Consider the following 26,389-nt stretch of genomic DNA (forward strand, 5'->3'; position numbering starts at 1 on the left):
AATCAGAACAAAGGATGTGCTAACTAGTTTTAGAATCCCCTTCTAATAACTGTACCTGTGAGACGGAGCTCTGTGAGACAGAGAAGCATGCAGATTTCTCAGCAGAGACACAGCTCAGTATATTCTTTGCTTGGAGACTCAGTGCCATTGATTAGTAACAATGAACACTGTGAATCAATGAGAATCCCTTTCTCCATCTGGGCTGAGCCTGGGATTCACTCAGTTTAATAACTTCACATCCCAACATTCCAGTCTTACTGTGGCTGTGCCTCTCCCCATCTCTGCAACCTTCAGCACCCACACAAACTTCAGAAAACTTCGTATTCTTTCAACTCTGCTCACTCATACACCTGCACTACTTCTGCTGGCGCCTGTGGTTTTAGCATTCTTGCTGACAAACACTGAAGCCTCTGTCTCACTTGAAATGAGCAGCCATGGTCAGAGTGTATCCATAAGTTAGGGACTGATGAACTGGCAACATGGGTTCAAATCCCAACCTGGTGTTTGGGAGATTAAATTCAATTCGTCAATGCTTTTTGGATTAAACAGAATATCTTGGAAGTATTGGCAAATTATTCTTTGTTGAACCTTCTAGCAGCAACAGGGATTGAACGTTAATCACCATCAGGAATGAGGCAGAAAGTCCCTCAGTTCTAGAGCAATCAGTGATTTTTAGGAAATGCTAAGTGTATAAGACAGCTCTTTGATCAATTTTTGGGTCACCTGTCCTTTGGGTTAATGTCAGGTTTGTGTGATTGCACTCGTGAAGTTATTGAGGCCACCTCCCAATGCACTATCATGAGATAGCAGAGGTAGTTAATGCATACTTTGCTTCAGTATTCACTACAGAAAAGGATCTTGATGATTGTATGGATGACTTGCAGCGGACTGAAAAGCTTGAGCATGTAGATATTAAGGAAGAGGATGTGCTAGAGCTTTTGGAAAGCATCAAGTTGGATAAGTCACCGGTACCGGACGGGATGTACCCTGGGCTACTGTGGGAAGAGAGGGAGGAGATTGCTGAGCTTCTGGTGATGATCTTTGCATCGCCAATGAGGACGGGAGATGTCCGGAGGATTGGAGGGATGCAGATGTTGTTCCCTTATTCAAGAAAGGAAGTAGGGATAGCCCAGGAAATTGTAGACCAGTGAGTCTTACTTCAGTGGTTGGTAAGTTGATGAAGAAGATCCTGAGAGGCAGGATTCATGAACATTTGGAGAGGCATAATATGATTAGGAATAGTCAGCTTGGCTTTGTCAAAGGCAGGTCGTGCCTTATGAGCCTGACTGAATTTTTTGAGGATGTGACTGAACACATTGATGAGGGTAGAGCCATAGATGTAGTGTATATGTATTTTAGCAAGGCATTTGATAAGGTACCCCATGTAAGGCTTATTGAGAAAGTAAGGAGGAATGGGATCCAAGGGGACATTGCTTTGTGGATCTAGAACTGGCTTGCCCACAGAAGGCAAAGAGTGGTTGTAGATGAGTCATATTATGCATGGAGGTTGGTCACCAGTGGTGTACCTCTGGGATCTGTTCTGGGCCCCTACTCTTTGTGATTTTTATTAATGACCTGGATGAGGAAGTGGAGGGATGGGTTAGTGAATTTGCTGATGACACAAAGGTTGGGGGCCTTGTGGATAGTGTGGTGGGCTGTCAGAGGTTACAGCGGGACATTGATAGGATACAAAACTGGGCTGAGAAGTGGCAGATTGAGTTCAACCTGGATAAGTGTGAGGTGGTTAATTTTGGTAGGTCAGATATGATGGCAGAATATAGCATTAATGGCAAGACTCTTGGCAGTGTGGAGGATCAGAGGAATCTTGGGGTCCTTGTCCATAGCACACTCAAAGCTGCTATGCAGGTTGACTCTGTGGTTAAGAAAGAATATGGTGTACAGTATTGGCCTTCATCAATCGTGGGATTACGTTTAAGAGCCGAGAGGTAATGTTGCAGCTATATAGGACCCTAGTCAGATACTACTTGGAGTACTGTGCTCAGTTCTGGTTGCCTCACTACAGGAAGGACGTGGAAACCATAGAAAGGGTGCAGAGGAGATTTAAAAGGATGTTGCCTGGATTGAAGAGCATGCCTTATGAGAATAGGTTGAGTGAATTCGGCCTTTTCTCCTTGGAGCAACGAGTATGAGAGGTGACCTGATAGAGGTGTACAAGACAATGAGAGGCATTAATTGTGTGGATAGTCAAAGGCTTTTTCCCAGGGCTGAAATGGCTAGCATGAGAGGGCATAGTTATAAGGTGCTTGCAAGCAGGTTCAAAGGAGATGTCAGGGGTACATTTTTTTTTTTACACAGAGAGTGGTGAGTGCGTGGAATGGGCTGCCGGTGGCGGTGGTGGAGGTGGAAACGATAGGGTCTTTTAAGAGACTCCTGGATGGATGCATGGAGCTTTGAAAAATAGAGGGCTATGGGTAAACCTAGGTAGTTCTATGGTAAAGACATGTTTGGCACAACTTTGTGGGCTGAAAAGCCTGTATTGTGCTGTAGGTTTTCTATGTTCTATCATCAGTTCACTTACATTGCAGCTCTCTGCACTTTGTGTACACCATTTATACACTCAGTCACCTTCAGGCATGTGGGGTGTTTTTGCTCTTTGACATTTAGTGTGGAGGCTGATTGTGTTTATGTCATGGTTGAGACCTTCAATGAGACTGTGAGTCAGTGTCTTTGTCTGAAGAAAGAGCAGATGTAACACACACGGTTCCAGTCTGACTGGGACAGATCATCTGATGCGCATTTCTTAACCTTTCCCACTTCAGTAAGATTATGAGCAATTTTCTTTTAAAATAGAAAGACCCTGAAGAAGTCTAGATGACCATTGTTTTTGTGTAATATCATAAATATGCAAACCTAGGTGTACAATGGAGGGTCACTGAATTGTGAATCTTAGTTTAATCAGCACTGTGATGTTGTTAAACATGTTTTCTGCAGGTTTCCCAGTTATGTCTCATCTCAGCATGGTCTTGATGTTCAGCAGTCCCTGGGAAATGCGATCCCCACATAAAATCTGACAGAGTCAGGATCGCTCCCCTTGTTTCTGAATGCTGGTGTTATTCCACAAGAAGCATATAATTCTGTCAATGCGTGGGTAATTCTACCAAAATATTCTCTGCTGTGACATTCCTTGGGATCACTGAGTTTCCCTCTTGGCCAAGGAAACTGGAATTGGGATCTGAGTCACACTGAAGCAACAATGTACACAAATGAATGAGTGTATGGACAACCAGAAACACAAGAGATTCTACAGATGCTGGAAATCTTGAACAACACACACAAAGTGCTGGAGGAATTCGGCAAGTCAGGCAGCATCTATGAAGGGGAATAAACAGTCTATCTTTCGAGCCGAGAGCCTTCCCTGATACTGGGAAGGAAGTGGGCAGAAGCCAGAATAAGAAGGTGGGTGGAGTAGAGAGGAATACATTCTGTCAGATGAGAGGTGAGACCAGGTGGGGGGGAAAGTGTGTAGATGGGGGAGGGGGTATGAATTAAGAAGCTGGTAGGGGATCAGTGAAAGAGATAAATGGCTGAAACAGAAGGAATCTGACAGGACAGTGGACCATGGAGGAAAGTGTTCAGGAGGAGGGGAACCAAATGGAGATGATGAACAGGTGAGGAGAAGTGAAGGGATGAGGGTGTACCTAGTATGGGGAAGAGAAAAAAAGAGAATAAAGGAGTGGGAGGGGGAGGGGTTGGTGAGATTACAGAATTTTGCAGAAATAAGTATTCGCATCATCAAGTTGGCAGATATCTGGATAGAATATGAAGTGTTGCTACTCCAACCTGACTTTGGCCTCTCTGGAGCAGTGGAGGAGGCCATGGACAGCCATGTCAGAATGGGAATGGGTAGACAAACTGACCAGAAGGATAATGGAAAGTTGAAATGTGGAGGGGCGAGGTAGTTAGTTTGAATCATGTGTATTCTTCTCTCTCTGTAAAACCTCAATCCCAATGGATACCAGGGCCAGCTCTGGAACCCAGTAAATGGATTGTAGTAAAATTCATTGATGAATTGTATGCACGTGTTCCGCTTGCAAGGATAAGTGCCAGGAGAGAGATCAGTGGGGAGGGACGAATGGATAAGGGAGTCGTGTAGGGTGCAATCCCTGTGGAAAGCAGAAAGTGGGTGGGTGGGGGGGGGGGTGGAAGGAATGATGTGCTTGGTGGTGGGATCCTGGTAGACGTGGCAGAAATTACAGAAAATTATGTGCTGGATGCAGAGTCTGGTGGGGTGGTAGGTGATGACAAGAGGAACCCTATCGCTGGTCAGGTACTGGGAGGATGGGTTAAGAGCAGACGTGCATGACATAGAAGCAGTGCAGTTGAGGACAGCGTTGATGATGGAGGAGAGGAAGCCCCTTTGAAAAAGGAGGACATCTCTTTCGTTCTGGAATGAAACACCTCACACTGAGAGCAGATGCAGGGGAGATGGAGGAATTGAGAGAAGGGGATGGCGTTTTTACAAGTAACAGGGTGGGAAGAGGTATAGTCCAGATAGCTGTGAGAGTCTGTGGGTTGATAATAGACAACGGTGGATAAGCTGTCTCCAGAGATCGAGAAAGTGGAAGGAGGTGTCAGAAATCGACCAGGTAAATTTGAGGTCTGGGTGGAAGTTGGAGGCAAAGTGGATGAATTTGAAGAGTTCAGCATGGGTGCAGAAGCAGCACCAATGTAGTCATCGATGTCGTGTAGAAGAAGTACGGGACGGTCACTAGTGTAGGCTTGGAACAAAGACTGCTCGACATAGCCGACAAACAGGCGGGCATGGCTGGGACCCATGCGAGTGCCCATGGCTACCTCTGCCCATCGTGTACAAGTGCTGCCTCCTCCCTCACTACCATTTATGGCCGTAAACAGTCCTTCTAGGTGAGGTGACACTTTACCTGTGAGTCTGTTGGGGTCAAATACTGTGTTTAGTGTTCCCAGTGTGGCCTCCTTTATATCGGTGAGACCCGACGTAGATTGGAAGACTGCTTCGCTGAGCACCCATGTTCCGTCCACCAGAAAAAGCGAGATCTTCCAGTGGCCACCCATTTTAATTCCACTTCCCATTCCCATTCCGATATGTCAATCCATGGCCTTCTCCACTGTCGTGATCAGGCCATACTTAGGTTGGAGGAATAACACTTTTTATTCCGTCTGGGTAGCCTCCAACCTGACGGCATGAGCATTGATTTCTCAAACACCTGGTAATGCCCCCACCAACCCCCTTTCACCATTTCTCAACCTCTTTTCCCTCCCTCACCTTATCTCTTTGCCTACCCATCACATCTCTCTGGTGCTCCTCCCCCCTTTTCTTTCTTCCATGGACTTCTGTCTCTTTCACTGATCAATTTCCCAGCTCTTTACTTCATCCTTCCCCCTCCAGGTTTCACCTATCACCTTGTGTTTCTCTCTCCCCTTCCCCCAGCTATTAAATCTGCTCCTCAGCCTTTTTTCTCTAGTCCTGCTGAAAGGTTTCAGCCCAAAATATTGACTGCACTGTTTTCCATAGATGCTGCCTGGTCTGCTGAGTTCCTCCAGCATTTTGCGTGTTTTGCTCGGATTTCCAGCATCTGCAGATTTTCTCTTATTTGTGATATCTTACCTTTTGTTTAAAATAATAAACCTGTATTACACTTAAAACATGATTCACAACCAGAAATAACTCGTAATTAATTACCTTCCTGACACACCAGTCAGATGAATGGGAAATGTGATCCTTTGTCAGGTCCGGACTGTGAGGGGAATGTGGAGGTGGATTTCCCGTGTTACCCTGGGAATTCCAGTAGGACCCGGTGTCATGTGGTAGAGTGTGGTAACAGCTCTGGGGGTAACTGTCACTCAGTAAATCCTGGGATACGGTGGTCTGTGGAACTCTGGGACTGACTCCAGTGTAACTGGCTGAACACTGGTTATCACCTTCAGACTGCCAGCCACAACCAGCACCATTTCACCCACAGTATCATAAGACCATAAAACCATAAGACAAAGGAGCAGAAGTAGGCCATTCGGCCCATCGAGTCTGCTCCGCCATTTTATCATGAGCTGATCCATTCTCCTATTTAGTCCCACTCCCCCACCTTCTCACCATAACCTTTGATGCCCTGGCTACTCAGATACCTATCAATCTCTGCCTTAAATACACCCAATGACTTGGCCTCCACTGCTGCCCGTGGCAACAAATTCCATAGATTCACCACCCTCTGACTAAAAAAATTTCTTCACATTTCTGTTCTGAATAGGCGCCCTTGAATCCTTAAGTCATGCCCTCTCGTACTAGACTCCCCCATCATGGGAAACAACTTTGCCGCATCCACTCTGTCCATGCCTTTCAACATTCGAAATGTTTCTATGAGGTCTCCCCTCATTCTTCTAAACTCCAAGGAATACAGTCCAAGAGCAGACAAACGTTCCTCATATGTTAACCCTCTCATTCCCAGAATCATTCTAGTGAATCTTCTCTGTACCCTCTCCAACGTCAGCACATCCCTTCTTAAATAAGTAGACCAAAACTGCCCACAGTACTCCAAGTGAGGTCTCACCAGCGCCTTATAGAGCCTCAACATCACATCCCTGCTCCTATACTCTATTCCTCTAGAAATGAATGCCAACATTGCATGCGCCTTCTTCACTACTGACTCAACCTGGAGGTTAACTTTAAGGGTATCCTGTACGAGGACCCCCAAGTCCCGTTGCATCTCAGAACTTTGAATTCTTTCCCCATTTAAATAATAGTCTGCCCATTTATTTTTTCTGCCAAAGTGCATAACCATACACTTTCCAACATTGTACTTCATTTGTCACTTCTCTGCCCATTCTTCCAATCTATCCAAGTCTCTCTACAGACTCTCTGTTTCCTCAGCACTACTGGCCCCTCCACCTATCTTCGTATCATCAGCAAACTTAGCCACAAATCCATCTATTCCATAATCCAAATTGTTGATGTACAATGTAAAAAGAAGCAGCCCCAACACTGACCCCTGTGGAACACCACTGGTAACCGGCAGCCAACCAGAATAGGATCCCTTTATTCCCACTCTCTGTTTCCTGCCAATCAACCAACGCTCTATCCACGTATGTAACTTTCCCGTAATTCCATGGGCTCTTATCTTGTTAAGTAGCCTCATGTGTGGCACCTTGTCTAAGGCCTTCTGAAAATCCAAATATACAACATCCCCTGCATCTCCCTTGTCTAGCCTACTGGTAATTTCCTCAAAAAATTGTAATAGGTTTGTCAGGCAGGATTTTCCTTTAAGGAATCCATGCTGAGTTCTGCCTATCTTGTCATATGCCTCCGGGTACTCTGTAACCTCATCCTTGACAATCGACTCCAACAACTTCCCAACCACTGATGTTAAGCTAGCAGGTCTATAATTTCCTTTTTGCTTCCTTGCCCCCTTCTTAAATAACGGAGTGACATTTGCAATCTTCCAGTCTTCCGGAACCATGCCAGAATCTATCGACTTTTGAAAGATCATCACTAATGCCTCCGCAATCTCCACAGCTACTTCCTTCAGAACACGAGGGTGCATTCCATCTGGTCCAGGAGATTTATCTACCTTTAGACTATTCAGCTTCCTGAGTACTTTCTCTGTGGTAATTGTGACTGTGCACACTTCTCTTCCCTGCCACCCTTGAGAGTCCGGTATACTGCTGATGTCTTCCTCAGTGATGACTGATGCAAAATACTCGTTCAGTTCCTCTGCCATCTTCTTATCTCCCATTACAATTTCTCCAGCATCATTTTCTATCGGTCCTATATCTACTCTCACCTGTCTTTTACTCTTTATATACTTGAAAAAGCTTTTAGTATCCTCTTTGATATTATTTGCTAGCTTCCTTTCATAGTTAATCTTTTCTCTCTTAATGACCGTCCTGGTTTCCTTTTGTAAGGTTTTAAAAACTTCCCAATCCTCTGTCTTCCCACTAATTTTTGCTTCCTTGTATGCCCTCTCTTTTGCTTTAACTTTGGCTATGACTTCTCTTGTCAACCACGGTTGCATCCTTTTTCCACTCGAAAATTTCTTCTTCTTTGGAATATACCTGTCTTGCACCTTCCTCATTTCTCGCAAAAAAACTCCAGCCACTGCTGCCCTGCTGTCTTTCCCACTAGTGTCCCTCTCCAGTCAACTTTGGCCAGTTCCTCTCTCATGCCATTGTAATTTCCTTTACTCCACTGAAATACCGACACATCAGATTTTGGCTTCTCTTTTTCTAATTTCACAGTGAACTCAATCATGTTATGATTACTGCCTCCTAAACAGTGTAGTTGCCAGAAATCAGAGTGACGGAGTCTGGTGAAAGGTCACTGATTTGAAACATTAACTCTGTTTCTCACCCACAGATGTTCCCTCTGAGCTGCTCAGTGTTGGCAGTGCAGGAGGCACAATAATGTCAGTCGGTGAGATTTGCAGCTGAGCATCTTTTACATCCCGAGACCAGCAGGTGGTAAGTACAGTTCTGTCTGGATCAGTGTTCCTCTGGGTCTTTATAAAAACACCCATCAAACTGACAGCAGGGTGCTGGGGTGAAGAGGGGAACTGGATCTGGGTGGGTCACAGGGTGCTGGTGTGAAGAAGGGAACTGGATCTGGGTGGGTCACAGGGTGCTGGGGTGAAGAGGGGAACTGGATCTGGGTGGGTCACAGGGTGCTGGGGTGAAGAGGGGAACTGGATCTGGGTGGGTCACAGGGTGCTGAGATGAAGAGGGGAACTGGATCTGGGTGGATCAGCTCAGAAGAAATTTGCAATGAGATAACACTTGGGTTGACATTTTGATCTATCTAGGGCAACCAACAGACTCTACCTAAATTGATGCAGCCCTTTGAACAATATGACCAATTATCAGGATACAAGATCAACATAGGTAAAACCCAGCTACTCTCATATAACTATAGCCCAAGAGAAATTGAAAGTAGATATCCTTGGGCATGGCAAACAGAGTCTGTCAAATATTTGGGCATCATTATGCCAAAAGATTTGGCAAAATTATCAGAATGCAATTATCAGCCTTTATATAAAAAATTAGTGAAGGTATAACAAGATGGAACCTAATTCCTTTTCTTGTTCTCAGTTCAAGGATCGAATTTATTAAAATTTTAAAGAGCAAAAGTTTAGGGGTAATATGAGGGGGAACTTCTTTACTCAGAGCTGTGTGGAATGAGCTTCCAGCAGAAATGGTTGAGGCAGGTTCAATGTTGTCGTTTAAAGTTAAATTGGACAGCTATATAGACAGGAAAGGATTGGAGGGTTATGGGCTGAGTGTAGGTTGGTGGGACTAGGTGAGAGTAAGAGCTTGGCTCGGACTAGAAGAGCTGAGATGGCCTGTTTCCATGCTGTAATTGTTATATGGTTATATAAAATGAATATACTGCCCAGACTACTATATCTCTTTCAGACCCTACCAATAGAGATTAACCAAAATCAATTCAATGAATGCAACAAGATGCTATCAAGATATATATGGCAAGGTAAAAGGCCTAGGGTTCATCTCAAAATTTTGCAATTAGCCAAGGAAAAGGGGGGATGGGGCCTACCTTCTCTTAGAGATTATTATTTTGCGGCACAGTTGAGAGCTGTGATATGCTGGTGCAACCTATCATATGACACTTAATGGGAAAACATTGAGGAGAGGATACTTTCCATCCCCATACAGGCAATTTTGGCTGATAACAACCTACAAAGTTACATAAATACTATTGATGATCTGTGGGTGAAATGGACTCTTAAAATATGGAAAACTATTATAAAAGAGTATAAACTAGGGAGAGACATTGCAATTCTTAAATGGTGTGCATATGACTCAGATTTTATGCTGAATAAACTGGATGCTAGATTTTAGGACTGGACAGCTAGAGGAATAACAGCTACTTGCAATATAATGAAAGAAGGAATACTATTCAGTTTTGAAATGCTCAAAGAGAAACACTTATTAGAAAAAGAAGACTTTTACCAGTATTTACAAATGTGACGGTATGTTAATAGGATGGTTAAAAATGTAATCAAGGCAAGTACATGTCTGATAGACCTATTTAGGAAAACATAATTTAGACAAAGGTAGTAGAATAATTTCAAGCATGTATAAGGGTTTGTCAAATCTTAAAACACATTCAGCTTCATACATTAAAACAGAATGGGAGAAGGAAGGAGAGATAATAATATCTGAGAAAGACTGGACAATTACATGGAGGTATCAATGGAAGTGTACCAGTTCACAGAAGTAGAGGGAGTTCGGGTGGAAAAACTTAATAAGATATTTTATTACACCCTCTCAGAAATTCTATTATGATAGTAACCCCCTGTTTGCCGGAGAAATTGTGGAAATCAAAATGGCTTATCAAAATGCAAACCATTATCATATATTCTGGGAATGCCCCGTTATCAAAGACCATTGGAGTGGGATACATAATGCCCTACAAGACATCTTTGAATGTGAAATACCCTGAGACAGTAATACCATATATTTTGGGTGTATACCTCAAGAATGGTTGAAAAGAGATAAATATTTAATGAATGTACTGCTGGTGCTGGTAAAAAGACCCTTACCAGGAAATGGTTATCACAGGGGAGCCCAACTTTAAATGTATGGATGGAAATTACAATGGACATTTACAAAATGGAGAAGATAACAGCATCTGTTAATCATAATTTGGAACAATTTTATTCATACTGGAAAAAATAGTTTAACTACATAACACCTCGTAGGCCTGATTTCATTCTCACAAGTCAATGAATATGTTGTAAAAAAAAGATCACTCCCTACTTTGTACATAGTTTTCTTCTTTTGATTTTTCTTTCTTTCCTATCCTTTCTATAAGTGTATACCTCAGATAAATATTATGTGGAGATTTGTGACAAATATGACTATATGGTATATATGGTACAGTATCTTATGGAAAGTTTTGTTTGATGATGAAGTTCAATAAAAATAAATTACAAAAAGAAAAGAAATAACACTTGGTTATTTGTACAAAATGATCAATGGTGAATCAGCAGATCGGGGAGACTTTGTCGGATTTTAGTCTATATTGTAGTAAGTGGATTGAACATCAGGTAGTATGAACAACTGGTAGGCAATTTGTTTATTCACCCTTTGGGATCTGGGCTTTACCAGTAAAGTCTGAATGAATTACACATATGAGCTGCCATGCAGAGGGCATTTGGAGACAAGCACATTGATGGGTCAGGAGTCATAAATAGGCTCAATGGGTAAGGATGAGAGATCTCCTTCCCTGAGGGACATCAGTAAAACTGAAGGGTCATCATTACTAATGACTAGATTTAAAACCAATACCAATTACTAAGATGTTGGAAATCTGACCACAGATCCAAATCTGCTGCAGATTATTATGAACTGAGTTTAAATTTGTCAGTTTTGTTGTGGTGGTATCCGTGGACTGTTCATCCATCCCTCTGCACTACTCATCTGCTTTGATGTACTGGCAACACATATCAAAGTTGCTGGTGAACGCAGCAGGCCAGGCAGCATCTCTAGGAAGAGGTGCAGTCGACGTTTCAGGCCGAGACCCTTCGTCAGGACTAACTGAAGGAAGAGCGAGTAAGGGATTTGGAAGTTGACTGCACCTCTTCCTAGAGATGCTGCCTGGCCTGCTGCGTTCACCAGCAACTTTGATGTGTGTTGCTAGAATTTCCAGCATCTGCAGAATTCCTGTTGTTTGCTTTGATGTACTGCCCTGTTTCCCATCACTCCGAATCCAACCTTGTGCCTGTCCATTGGATCACTGTGTTCACGGTGTCCTGGACAATATTTCTCCTTCAATGACATCACCAGAACAGACTGTCTGATCGTTCTCACCTTGTAGTTTGTGGATTCTGCTGTGTGCAGAGTGGCTCCACATTCCCGACTCTACAACAGGGCTGTACTTTGAAACTACTTCATTGCCTGTGAGGATCTCGGGGACACCATGAAAGCTGCTCTGTGAATGTCAGCACTTTATCTCACAACCACTTTTACTGAATCACCAGCAACACTGGTTAATGTAGGAAAGCACTTGTTAAACAAACCCAGTCGGGGGATGGAGGAGGGCAAGAAATTAGATGAGTTGCTCTGTCTGTGAACTGAGAATAAGCAGTTCATTTGAACAGTAAAGTTCAACTCGTGTCCCGTGAGTGTGTGATGGGACAAGTTGGGGGAAGTTTCACTCTGTGTCTAACCTCTGCTGCCCCTGCACTGGGAGGGATGGGACAGTGCAGAAGGATATTTATGTCTAATCCATGGCTGCCAGCACAGGACATGGGAGCTGTAATCTGTATTTAACTCATGCTCTGTGTACTCTGGGGTGCTTGTTGGAATCCTTTGAGGAAGAATTTCCCAGATTTACAAGATAAATACTGATTCCATTGAATGACAGAGCAGAGAGTGAGGCCATTCATTCGATAGTGTCTGTGCTTCCCTTTAGCTGAGCAAACCCAATAAACCCATTGGTCTCTCTGCTCTTCCCTGTATCCCGACAAAAGGCGGATCTCCTCCTGTTCCCTCTCTACACTCACTATTGGCCACCACCATCATTCAGGCAGTGTGTTCCAGATCACAAACGTTCATCAACAAACCTTCCCTTAAATACTCCCCTATTACACATTATTGACTTGAACGCTTCCCTCCCCACCCCACCTGCACCACTCCCCACTCCCCCACCCACCAATGCAAGGCTGCCCGGAATGTGTGAAGGATTGTGATTTCAATTCCCTGCCTTACCTTTCCTGCACCACTTCCCCACTGCCTTCCCAACTCCAAAATTCTTCCCCACCATACCCCAGCTCCTCACCCATCAGGGAATAAAGCTAAAACCTTCATGCCATCAATTAATCTGGGATATCGCCGATACTTTTGCTGTCGCGGGATGGACCTCAGGCCGGACATTACATGATGGGACTGACACCCACCTGTACCCTGGAGATATTGAGCCATCAACCAGGTCATACATGTGTACACCATTCCCTCAGATTATGTCTGAATCCCATTTCCTTCAACATGAAAGCAGCCGACAGTAAAACCCGATCCCAATAACTGGACACTGAACAGATCCATTGTTGTCACTGACAGGGAACATGTTCAACTGCATTGAAACACTCAGCCCCTGAACGTGGCTTCAGTTGGTGCTGAGGATCAGAAGCCAGACTTGAACCAAACACTGAGCTCACTCAGCACAATCGGCCGGTGTCGAGGCACAGTCTGGCGACAAGATCCGACCCCATTCCCCTGAGCCTGTTCCCGGTCTGTGGACAGTTCACTGGTGGGTGGGGTATGTACCCTTGTACTGTTACTGGGCTCTAGAGAAACCCGCCGGTTCGGGGAGATTCATGTACTTGCTCTAAATATCTCACTGATTTCAGATGAATCATCGAATTCGCCAAACCCGTAAATAAATAAAATACTAGCGCGTGAAGATACGATTGAGAAGTTGGTCTTACCTGAAGTCACTGTCAGCGATGTTCCTCCGCCCCAGCAGATATGATTGTCACAGTTGCCACAGTGATACACCGCCGTACCGCAACCACCGCCCCTCTCACAACCCTCTCTGGCTGTCCTTGGAAGAGGTGAATCGGCTCTGGTCTCCAGGCGCGTAGTACATGTAACTTTCTATTCTATACGCTAGCAACCACCCCAGCCCTTTCCCGGGACCTGTTTCACCCAGCTCATGTAGTAGTTGTTGATGTCGAACCCACTGACCGCACAGGTCAGTCTGTGGGAATGTCCGGGCTTTACCACCGCTGACTCGGGCTGTGTCAGCACGATGTCGGACCGCACGCCTGTCAATAAAAAAAGAGCAGAAATTAATAAAATGTTCCACGGGCAGAGGTTCACAAAGCCTCCGAGAAACAGCCGGTCCCGGGATGGCGACAAGCCGCGGGACACCCACCTGCCAGACAAGACAGGAGGAGACTGATGAGGAATGACCCCCATCGCCCTGAGAACTGAGCCGGACTTGGACGCTGTTGAGATTAGCGGCTTCAGCTCAGGCCGACTTTCGGGGTAAAGGCCGGTGGAAGCGCCCGAAGAGCCCAATTCCAAGAGTTTTGTGCGGTTAGGTTTGTGTATGGAGGGATCCGCCATCTGCCACACTGTGCCATCCCAACCATCACATCCCATAGTATAGCGCCTACGGTAACTCTGTATACTCTCGTATACATCGTAATAGCAGCCTTTCACACAGTAGTAGGTAGCCGTGTCGTCCAGTCTCAGGTTGTTCATTTGCAGATAGAAGTTGCTGCTGCCCTTGGAAGCGGTGAACCGGCTCTGGATTCCAGGCGCGTAGTACTTGTAACTTTCACTATAATACGATACCAACCACTCCAGCCCTTTCCCGGGGACCTGTTTCACCCAGTACATGTAGCGGCTGCTGATATCGAACCCACTGACCGCACAGGTCAGTCTGTGGGAATGTCCGGGCTTTGCCACCACTGACTCGGGCTGTGTCAGCACGATGTCGGACCGCACGCCTGTCAATAAAAAAGAGCAAAATTAATAAAAATGTTCCACGGTTAGAGGTTCACAAAGCCTCCGAGAAACAGCCGGTCCCGGGAGGGCGACAAGCCGCGGGACACCCACCTGCCAGACAAGACAGGAGGAGACAGAGATAAGGAACGACCCCCATCGCCCTGAGCACTGAGCCGGACTTGGACACTTTTGAGATCGGCGGCTTCAGCTCAGGCCGGCTTCGTCCGGAGCCAGTGAGCGCTGTTTAAATAGGGACGTGGGCTGTGAGTGAGAGAGGGAGCCGCGGTTTGAACAGACTCTCACACACTGAAACCAGAGGCGCAGCTTCCTGTCCCCACCCACAGCAGCGATTTCAATTCCCTAAAAGATGTTTGTCTCTGCAACAGGCGGCAGGTCAGCGGCCGTGACCAGATTCGGATTAAAGATCTGTCACACTCTGCTCGATTCAACAATTTCAGCGATGAACAGTTTGTGTAAATTGAAACACAGAATCCCAGCGAGGGACAATGAGAAACACTAGCCAGTTCACAGGTATCCCTCTGTAGATAGCGATCGAGAGACACCGGTCAGTGGACAGATACACACTTTACAGACAGAGACGGCAAGACACGAGTCGATGGAAAGATAACTCCCTGAGAGACAGGGACTGAGGGAAACCAGTCAGTGGACAGATATCCCCGAGAGAAGGACTGAGAGATACCAGTCAGTGGACAGATGTTCTCCTGAGAGACACCAGTCAGTGGACAGATACCCCTCAGTTAAAGGGCAAATATACTCCTTAGTGACGGTCTGAGAGAGACTGGTCTGTGCAGGAAAATGTATTAAGCAACAAAAAAGTGTTACCACAAAATCTTCTGACTGCACCCAATCCACAAGAATCAATGTTAAACAGGGATCCCTGGTGGAAATGGTTGGAATCTACACTGACTGATCAGAAAATTTCTCTTTCACACTTGACAACATGAATTTCAGTGCCAGGTTCTTCTCTGCAAAGGGGACATCTGACCACAGACTGGTGTTTCTGAGTCCATGTCTCTAAGGGGAATATCTGTCAGTCGACAAGATCAACACAATGTGGAAGCAGATGGCGTCAATGTTCAAGGAGATCAGTGAGGCTTGTCTACATTGCAGGGTTGGAAAGAAAAACAAAGAATGGATACAGTAGGAAACACGGACAGCTTTAGAAGAAAGATGGAAAATTAGGAAGAAAGTGTTCTAAATTGTAAAAACAAACTCTACTAGTGTGAATCTTAACTTGACTAACCCAAAGGTATTGGAATGGCAGGATTTGTGAACATTTGGAGAGGTATAATACGATTAGGAATAGTCAGCATGGCTTTGTCAAGGGTAGGTCATGCCTTACGAGACTGATTGAATTTTTTGAGGATATGAGTAAACACATTGATGAAGGAAGAGCAGTAGATGTAGTGTATACGGATTTCAGCAAGGGATTTGATAAGGTACCCCATGCAAGATTTATTGAGAAAGTAAGGAGGCATGGGATGCAAGGGAACATTGCTTTGTGGATCCAGAAATGGCTTGCCCACAGAAGGCAGAGAGTGGTTGTAGATGAGTCATATTCTGCTTGGAGGTCGGTGACCAGTGGTGTGCCTCAGGGATCTGTTCTGGGACCCTTACTCTTCGTGCTTTTTATAAATGACCTGGATGAGGAAGTGGAGAGATGGGTTAGTACGTTTGCTTTTGACACAAAGTTGGATGTGTTGTGGATAGTGTGGAGGGCTGTCAGAGGTTACAGCGGACATTGATAGGAAGCAAAACTGGGCTGAGAAGTGGCAGATGGAGTTCAATCCAGGTAAGTGTGAAGTGGTTAATTTTGGGAGGTTAAATATGATGGCAGAATATAGTATTAATGGTAAGACTCTTGGCAGTGTGGAAGATCAGAGGGATCTTGGGGTCCAAGTCCATAGGACACTCAAAGCAGCTGTGCAGGTTGACTCTGTGTTAAGCAGGCATATGGTGTATTGGCCTTCATTAATTGGGGAATTGAATTTAGAAACCGAGAGGTAATGTTGCAGCTATGTAGGACTCTGGTCAGACCCCACTTGGAGTACTGTGCTCAGTGCTGTTTGCCTCACTACAGGACAGATGTGGAAGCCATAGAAAGGGTGCAGAGGAGATTTACAAGGATGTTGCCTGGATTGAGGAGCATGCCTTATGAAAACAGGTTGAGTGAACTCGTTTTTTTCTCCTTGGAATGACGGAGGATGAGAGGTGACCTGATAGATGTGTATAAGATGATGAGAGACATTGATCATGTGGATAGTCAGAGGCTTTTTCCCAGGGCTGTAATGGTTGCCACAAGAGGACACAGGTTTAAAGTGCTGGGGAGTAGGTACAGAGCAGATGTCAGGAGTAAGTTTTTTATGCAGAGAGTGGTGAGTGCGTAGAATGGGCTGCCAGCAACGGTGGTGGAGGCAGATACGATAGGGTCTTTTAAGAGATTTTTAGATACGTACGTGGAGCTTAGAAAAATAGAGTGCAATGGGTAAGCCTAGTAATTTCTAAGGTAGAGACAGATTCGGCACAACTTTGTGGGCCGAAGGAACTGTATTGTGCTGTAGGTTTTTTATGTTTCTATGTTTCAATGCAAAGTCAACATGAATTAAGGTGAAACTTCAATTGGCATTCACTGAAGCTAACAAAAAAGCGAAGAGTTTTGAAGAATGGATAAGAGAGTCTACATGGAAGACCTTGCATGGCAGCTACAGCAGCAGCCAGTCAACATGATCAGGAAAATATATACAAGATTTCAAAATTGGTATGCAAGAAGTTCCAAGCCAGATCCAGTAGTCCTATGAGAGGTAAGAACTGTCTGCTTTAGACAAGAGCATGAAGCACGATGGACAGGGTATTTCAGAGATTTACTGAGTAGACGCAGAGGACCTTGACATCAATGCAGATCCACCCAAGAAAGAAGAGATTGTTACTGTGATTAAATCACGAAGAAACAGCAAAGCTCCAGAACATGACAATTTGAAAGCAGAACTGTTCAAAGCTGAACCAAAAGTTGCAGCAGTCATCCTGCAACCACTGTTCATTATAATCTGGGAATGGGGACAAGTGCCCACGGACTGGACAAAGGGAGTTAGGATCCCCTAGAAAGGAGCAATAAGTGATTGCAACAACCGGTGCAGCAAAACACTTTTGTCCGACCAAAGTCACTGTCCAATGGATTATATCCAATGTGTGATTGAAGAAGGAGCAAGTTGGTTTCAGGAGGAATAGAGGCTCTGTCAACCGGATCTTCATGCTGTGTAACATCACAGAGCAGTGCACAGAGTGGCAGAGACAACTGTACATAAATTTCATGGACTTTGAGAAGGTTTTTGACAGCACTCACGGGGAGAGCCTCTGCTGAATACTCAGATCATATGGGATCCCTTCCAAAATTGTTCAGCTTATCTTGAGTTTGTGTGCTAATTTCATGTTTAGAGCAGGTAAAGTTCTAGCCATTGCATTACAGGAATGATGTGGATTCTTTGGAAAAGGTGAAGAGTAGATTCAGTTGAGTGTTGTTTGGATCGGAACTTATCAGGTGTCAGGAGAGGTTAGATAAACTTGGACTGTTTTTGCTGGAGCTTTGGAGACAGTGGGATGGACTGACAGAAGCATATAAATTTATGAGGAGCATTAATGGTCACAGACTTTTTTCCAGAGTAGAAACATTAAATGCCAAGAGAGCAGAGGTTTCAGGTGAGGGGGGAAAGTATAAATGAGATTTATGACGCAAAATTGTAGTCAGTACCTGGAATGTGTTGCCAGAGGAATTGATAGCAACAGACAAAACAAGATTGATCACTGAAGAACCAAGTGGTACCAGCAACACCTAAACTAGTCACTGTTGATTAGGTTATTCAGTGAGTAAGTGCCACTTCCCAACACTGTCAAATATGGCTCGCATCACTTTACTAAAGTGATAGACGAATTGGGCAATTATTGTCTAATTAAGTCTGTCCTGTATTTCGAGAATGGACATACTGGGCAATTTTTCCCATTCTTATGCAGATGTCAGTGTTATATCTGTACTGGAGCAGTTTAGTTGAAAGCATCATAATAATGGCATTGGGCCAGAGCACAAATTTCCTGCTTGTAGCGTAAATAATCTGAGCCAATCTCTGTTTTCTTTCCATCGGACCCAATATTTAAATTTGGTTCAAGTGAGCTTTATATTGTTACTTCTCAGAGGACAGATGTCTCCATACTTACATGGATGTCTTCTCCCTTCAGACTTTCAGTCCCATTAGTCTATCCTCTTTTCAGTAATACAAGAATTGTTTATTAGTATTGGTCCCTGAATCAAAAAAGTATTTCCATGCCTTGAGCAGCGAACTTATTCTTTCTACAAACATTTGTAGTAAGCCTACTTCCCCTGGAAGGTCCCCTGTTCAGATTAAGTCAAGCCACATCTCCGACAGGAAGCTGAGAAGGAAATATCCCCGATATCACTGCCCAGTTTCACCCACCTGTCAAGAATGAAAATATGAAATGTGTTTCTGGTAAATCAACAGCTGCACACAGAGATTCTGTTCAAATTTATCCCATGCACTGAGTGTCAGAAGGAGGTTGTTCAGCCCTCCAGTCTATGCCCTCTTAATCTGACCTGTGTCCGAGCTCCATTTACCCTCCTTGGCTCCACATATTTTAATAACTGAACTCAAACAACATTCTACTAATTTTGAAGTTTCAACTGACACCTCCCACCCCTACCTCCCCAGTCTTGACCACTGCCCAGGGAGAGTTCCAGATTTCCAGTGCCCTGTATATCCTGAAGTAACAGATTCTTTGTGTTATTCTTCTGTGCCATTCCTGAATATTTTTAAACTCCTCAATTACACTGGCCTTCAATTTTCCACAATTCAGGGAACAAGAGACCTCACCGGATATTCTATCCCAGTCCCAGTGGCACTTCACTGGCCCTTGTCCACAGAAACCCCTCTCCAAGGAAGACATATCCTTCCTGAGGGTGGATGCTAAGACTCACAGCCAGTGCTCCAGATGTGGTCTAATTAGATTTCTACTCCACAGCAGCATAATATCCACCCCTTGTATCCCTGTTTCCCCCATTAACTGCAGCACATTGAGACCTTTGGCTGAAATTCATCCTCAAGATCAATTAGAACCCAAACCTGCCAGGGGTCTCTCACCCAAAGTGAACCTTTCACATTCCCTCTCTGTCCACTGGGATTGGTTGTTCCCTTATGGAATCTGCGTCACTCAGCTGACACAGCAGAAACAAGACCTCTCTTGAAACACGAGCTCACCAAACAACAACCTCTGTGTCTGTGGGCAGCTTACCTCCTTATGTTTCTCACCACATCTGAGTATTTTCATATGTACCTGCCTCGACCAACCATTGGCTTGTATTCATTACAGATTGTTTAAAACTTTCTAGGCTTACAGCTGTAAGTTAAAAATCTCACAGCTGGCTATCCCATTCCAGATCCCACTGCCTCTTTGTCCCATTCTGAATTGAGATATGGGACATGCTCCACTCTACTCTCTCTACACCCATGACTGTGTGGCTTGGCACAGCTCAAATGCCATCTTCACATTTGTCTGTTGTTGGCAGAATCTCAGATGGTGACGAGGAGGGGTACAGAAGTGAGATCGATTGGCTGGTTGAGTGGTGACACACCAATGACCTTCACTCAATGTCAGTAAGAATAATGAATCGATTGTGGCCTTCGGGAAGAGAACGTGGGGGGAAGACACACCAGGTATCATTGAGGGATCAGCAGTGGAAAGGGTGAGCAGTTTCAAGTTCCTGACTGTCAACATCGCTAAAGATCCATCTTGGGTCCAACTTATTGATGAAATGACAAAGAAAGAATATTAGAGGTTAAATTTCATTGGGAGTTTGAGATGACTTGGTATGTCACCAGATACTCTAGCAAATTTCTACAGATGTACTATGGAGAGCATTCGATGTGGTTGCATCACCATCTGGTACAGACAGGCCACTGCACAGGATCAGAAAAAGCTGCAGAGAGTTGCAAACTCAGCCAGCTCCATCACGGGCACCATCTTCCCCAGCACTGAGGACATCTTCAAAAGGCAATGCCTCAAAAAGCCACATCCATCATTAAAGACCCACATCATACCGGACATGTTCTCCTCTTATTACTACCATCAGAGAGGAGGTACAGGAGCCTGGAGACACACACTCAACATTTCAGGAAAAGCTTCTTCCCCTCTGCCATCAGGTTTCCCAACAGGCAATGAACCAACTTATGAACATGAACTCATATTTTTGCTCTTGATCTGCATGAGTTATGTATACATGTTCTTATTGTAATTGATGATTTTACATGTTGCACTGTACTGCTACCACAACACAACAAATTTCACTACATATGTCAGTGCTATCAAACGTGCTTCTGATATTGACGGGGGTGAAGGCAGAAACTAGTTGAGTCTGACGATCTGATATACCTGACCGTAGGTGACCGGTCTGGGCCCAACTGCTACCACTGGGAAATAACAGTTCCTGAGAAAGAGTTTGGGATTGGGTGATGGACAGAAAAGCGAAGGGAAAATAAAGAGCAAGGAACATACAGAGGAAGGAGGAAGAGGATAAGAGACAAGAAGTGGGAAAGAATGAAATGGGGAGGAAGTGATGAAAGGGTGACAGAAAGGGGAAAGAGGAAATGAGAGAGAAACGATGTGGATATGCAGTGAGTGTGGGGAGAACAGGAGAGTGAAAGTCCCAGGAAGAGATAAAGGGAGTGGGATGATTAGTGATTATTTACAATAGCTTTAATCCCTCTGAAGAATGAACCACCTTTCTCCTCCACACTATCAGGTATTTTAATCATCTGTGACGTGGAAATATGCTTTACCCTTCAACCTTCTCATGACCCTCCTTTCCAGGGTGTATTTGAGCAGCTAAAACATTCACATATTACTAATGAGGTCAAAATGTCCCCCTGTTTTCACAGGAAAGAGCCCAAAAATTGAATCCAGTACATTCCAGCATCAAGGAGACAGTGAGTGTCCCTGTTGGGAGAATTTCATGGGACCGGGTAAAAGGAGTGTGCAGATTGCTTTTTGTCCAAGTTAAACATAGGTTTTCATGCCTACATTAACCTGGGTGAAACTTCTTGAACCCTCAGTTCTGGTTGCTCCATTGTAAGGATGTGGAGGCTTTGGAGAGGGTGAACGAGGTGTCCACGAGCACATTGCCTGGATTAGAGAATATTAGTTGTAAGGAGTGGTTGAACAATCTTTGACTGTTTACTCTGGAGCGTAGGCTGAGAGGCAACCTGAAAGAGGCTTATAGAAGTATAAGGGTCATCGATAAGTTTGACAGTCAGAGTCATTTTCTCAGGGTAAATCGTCATATTCAAAAGGACAGAGATTTAAGGTGAGGGGTATAACATTCAAACGAGATCTGTGGGTTGTATTTTTTACACAGAGTGATAGCTGCCTGGAATGCACTGGCAGGAGTGGTGGTGAATCAGCATGATAGGACAGTTGAGATACATTTGAAAAAGCATGTGACCGTTCAGGATATGGAGGGATATGGATTCTGTGCAGATAGTTCAGTTTAGATTAATTTGGTGTTGTGGTTGTCACAGTCATCATGGGCTGAAGGGCCTGTTCCTGTGCTGTACTGCTCTGTGTTGTAGGTTTACTTGAAGCTCAGTAACTATTTGTTATTAATAGCTGACAGATGTCTGAAACTCTGCGATAACATTAGCACTCAGTCCTTACACTTCCTCTCAGGTTTCACAGGCAGGTTTAATTTGAGCAGGGGGCCCTCCCAGTGGAGCTGTGTTACTAAAACGAATAAACACACTACTTTACATATGGAAATACAATTCTAATGTTGTGCTTTGCACCAACCAACAGGTTCACGTTTACCACACAGAATGAGACAAAATGAATCAAAACCAAAGGTCAAAAGACACAGAGACAGCAAGCCCCTCTCCTTGTTACAGAGCATTTGTCTCGAGTCAGAAACAGGCTCACTGTAATGATGATTGACTGTTACTGATTGATTTATTGATTATGTTATGGGAATGAGCAGTTCAAATGTATGTACACCTGCATTTCATGTTCTGGAGCAGTTGGAAGACTCCCACCAACAACTGAAAGTGTGTTTGCTCAAACTCAGCACAGAAGTTCATCCTGATGACTGTAGTTCAGGTGATCAGATAATTCTGAATTGGCAGCAATAAAGTGGAAAATAAAGAGAAACTAAAAGGTGCCTTGTCAACATTACATCGATGGGTGGGCAGAGTCCCGGTGTGACATGCTGGAGCTGATGTTTGTTGATGAGAGCGAAGGCTGCCCGGTGAATCAACTTTAGACTGAAACAGCAACACAGATCACAATCACTATGGATCACTGTGGGAGTTGGGGGTTATCATTGGCCTGGAAGCTCTCAGGGTCTGAAGATCAAGGATAACAAACTTGTGTATTCAGAGAGAATCAATAATCTGCCATTGAAAGGTTGTCAGCTGATGAGGTCTGCAAGTTTAGATATCTACTAAACCTTTCTTTCTGGCATCTGGACAGCAAATTGTGTAGTTCTACTCCTGTAAGAGCCCTGGGCCTGTAGATTGCTGTTTGATTTTTGAGTTCACCTTGATTAAAATAACATCACCTGAACTGGAATTGTGCCCTTAAACTCTGAATCTATTCTGGTAAGAACAGATTGATAGATTTCACAATACCTGAAAATAACTACCCTGAGGAAGTTTCTGGGATGATGCTACCTTATTATTTTGGGAATTTTGCCCTTTCAGGTGTTGGATTGGACTACATAATTGTTATTTTCATTGTAGTTTAACTTTCTTGTGTTTGTGTTTTTAAATAATTACCTGTATACATGTAATTGTTCAGTGGGTTGCCATTGCCTGTGTATCACCTGGAATCTCCCAGTTTCAGTGGTGGGTATCACATTACTCGAATAGGTCAATATCTTATTGGTTAATTTCAGCAATGGAATTTGAATGGAATGTCTGCTACCAGTATTCAGCGGTCATAAGCAATGGGTTTTAATGCCCCTTCTTGACTTCTGAAGAACTTTAGGTTGCAAAACCATCAGGATCCAATACAAGTTTAAGTTTTGATCAACAAACCCAGCATTTGGGGCGGCATAGTAGTGCCGTGGTTAGCAGAATGTTTTACAGTGCAGGCGACCTAGGGTTCAATTTCTGCTGCTGCCTGTAAGGAATTTGTAATTACTCCCCGAGAATGTGTGGGTTTCCATCGGGTACTCCGGTTGCCTCTCACAGTCCAAAAACATACCAGATGGTAACTGGTCATTGTAAATTGTCCTGTGATTAGACTAGGATTAAATCAGGGGATTCCTGGGCAGTGTGGCTCGAAGGGACTATTCCATGCTGTATGCCAATAAATAAATGAATGAAATAATTTACATGTACTTCACTGAATTTTTTTTACTATGAATCCATTCTAAAATGATTCCTGAGTTTCCTCTTACCCTCCTCCATATGGAAGTCCAGTCCTATTGTCAATTACTCTGTCTGAGGAGCTTCCTCAAAGTTCACAGCTTCATTCAAATTATTTTAAACCTGCAGTACTGTGTCTTTCTCTTCCTCTTTAATTTAAATCCATCTTATGGATGTCATTTCATTCTCTTCATTCTTCCATCACTCTGTGTCTGACATCTCAGTGAGTGAGTAAATTGTGGTGCAAACCATTTCAGCACATCATCCCGTTGGACTGAGGCATTGCTTCCAGATTCCTCCTCTGACCAGACACTTCCTCACTTGCCATTCCCTCTCCTTCTATGACCTGACGTCTGATTTATGCTCCTGTGAAACACCTTCTGATGATTTCCTATATTAAAGCCACGCTGTAAATAACAACACCTTATATTCTGTCTGGGTAGCCTCCAATCTGATGGCATGAACATCGACTTCTCTAACTTCCGCTAATGCCCCACCTCTCCCTCGTACCCCATCTGTTATTTATTTTTATACACACATTCTTTCTCTCACTCTCCTTTTTCTCCCTCTGTCCCTCTCACCATACCCCTTGCCCATCCTCTGGGTTCCCCCCACCCCTTTGTCTTTCTCCCTGGGCCTCCTGTCCCATGATCCTCTTGTATCCCTTTTGCCAATCACCTGTCCAGCTCCTGGCTCCATCCCTCCCCCTCTTGTCTTCTCCTATCATTTTGGATCTCCCCACCCCCTCCCACTTTCAAATCTCTTTCTAACTCTTCCTTCAGTTAGTCCTGACGAAGGGTCTCGGCCTGAAACGTCGACTGTACCTCTTCCTAGAGAGGCTGCCTGGCCTGCTGCGTTCACCAGCAACTTTGATGTGTGTTGCTGTAAATGCAAGTGGTTTCTTTTGGGGAAAATTGTCCAATTATTTTGCATTACAGACCAACCATGTCCACATAAGTTCTTGATGATGAACGGGGGCTGAGTCCCAAGGAAGTCACATTTTCTATTAGAATCTGCATCTTCATAAAAAATATGAAAACAGTGAGGTAGGCAGTGTCTGGGAAAGAATATTAATCACTGATGATTCAGATCTGCATCCCCCTTCAGACTGCAGTGGGGTCACACTTACCTCTTTTGATGGTTAGTCCAGGGAACACTTACAAGGGCTTCTGTACTCAGTCTGTACTGTTTCCTGTACAGAGAGAGAGATACAGCACAGAAACAGGCCCATCATCCCACTGAGTCTACACTAACCATTAACCACTGAGTCTGCACTAACCATTAACCACTGAGCCTGCACTAACCATTAACCAGTTAGTCTGTACTAACAATTATTCACTACTGAGTCTGCACTAACTGTTAACCACCTGGCCTATAATTTCTTTTCTTCCGCCTCTGTCCCTTCTGTAAAAGTGGAGTGACATTTGCAATTTTTCAGTCCTCTGGAACCATTTCAGAATCTAGTGATTGTTGAAAGATCATTACTAACGCCTCCATGGTCTCTTCAGCTACCTCGCTCAGAGCCCTGAGGTGTCATCCATGGAGTCCAGGTGACTTTAGTGCCTTCAGACTTTTCAGCATCCCAAGCACCTTCTCCTTAGTAATAGAAATGACATTCACTTCTGCCCCCTGACACTCTTACTTTTATGGCATTCTGCTGGTGTGTTCCATAGTGAAGACTGACACACAAAATATTTACCAAGTTCACCTGCCATTTCTTTGTCCCACATTGCTACCTCTCCAGCATAATTTTCCAGTGGTCCGATATCCACTCTGGTCTCTCATTTACTTGATATATATCTGAAAAAACTTTTGGTGTCCTCTTTTATCTTATTGGCTAGCTTACCTTCATATTTCATCTCTTCTCTCTTTATGTCTTTTTTAGTTGTCTTCAAGTTTAAGTTCAACCAGGTATGAATGCCCATGAATACAGACAAACAAAGCAACTTTTCTCCAGGGACAGGGTGAAAAACACTGTACCAACAGTCATACAGAGCTACATATAGCACATACTAGATAGCAAGCCTTCTGTTAGTTTTTGCTATATTATATGCCCTTTTACTTCCTTTGTGCTGTCTTTGAATTCCTTTGATAGATATGCTTGTTTCATCCTCCCTTCAGAATACGTCTTCACCTTTGGGATGCATCTTTCCCATGCCTTCCAAATTTCTCCCAGAAACTCCAGCCTTTTCTGTTCTGCCATCATTCCTGTTACTGACCCCTTCTAATCAACTGTAGTCAGCTCCTCTCTCATGTTTCTGTAATTCCGTTACTCCACTGTAATACTGATACATCTGATTTTAGCTTCTCCTTCTGAAAATGCAGGGTGAATTTTATTATATTATGATCACTTCTCATAAGGGTTCCTTTACCTTAAGCTCCTAATTCAAATTTGTTCCTTACCTTACACTCAATCCAGAATTACTGTTCCACTTTTGGACTCAACCAAAAGCTGCTCTAAAACCAATCTCATAGGCATTCTACAAATTTCT

General features: G+C 44.1%; 2 protein-coding genes across 2 annotated transcripts in view; both read right to left on the bottom strand.

Annotated features, from left to right (window-relative positions):
* Positions 1-13,499, bottom strand: part of LOC140203888 (uncharacterized) — a 71,342-nt gene extending 57,843 nt beyond the window's left edge. The window contains exon 1 of the mRNA XM_072270037.1: positions 13,431-13,499. The gene's annotated coding sequence lies outside the window, so the exon portion shown is untranslated. The remainder of the gene's footprint in view (positions 1-13,430) is intronic.
* LOC140203889 (uncharacterized) lies at positions 13,440-14,744 on the bottom strand. Its single transcript, XM_072270038.1, has 3 exons — positions 14,569-14,744; positions 13,880-14,459; positions 13,440-13,769 (listed from the first exon to the last, which is right to left on the bottom strand). Exons 1-3 carry the CDS (start codon positions 14,612-14,614, stop codon positions 13,526-13,528), a joined length of 870 nt encoding a protein of 289 aa, XP_072126139.1. The 5' UTR covers positions 14,615-14,744; the 3' UTR covers positions 13,440-13,525.
* Between the last annotated feature and the right edge of the window lie 11,645 nt (positions 14,745-26,389).

The sequence above is a fragment of the Mobula birostris genome, chromosome 10 (assembly GCF_030028105.1).
Source record: "Mobula birostris isolate sMobBir1 chromosome 10, sMobBir1.hap1, whole genome shotgun sequence".
NCBI classification, from domain to species: Eukaryota; Metazoa; Chordata; class Chondrichthyes; order Myliobatiformes; family Myliobatidae; genus Mobula; species Mobula birostris.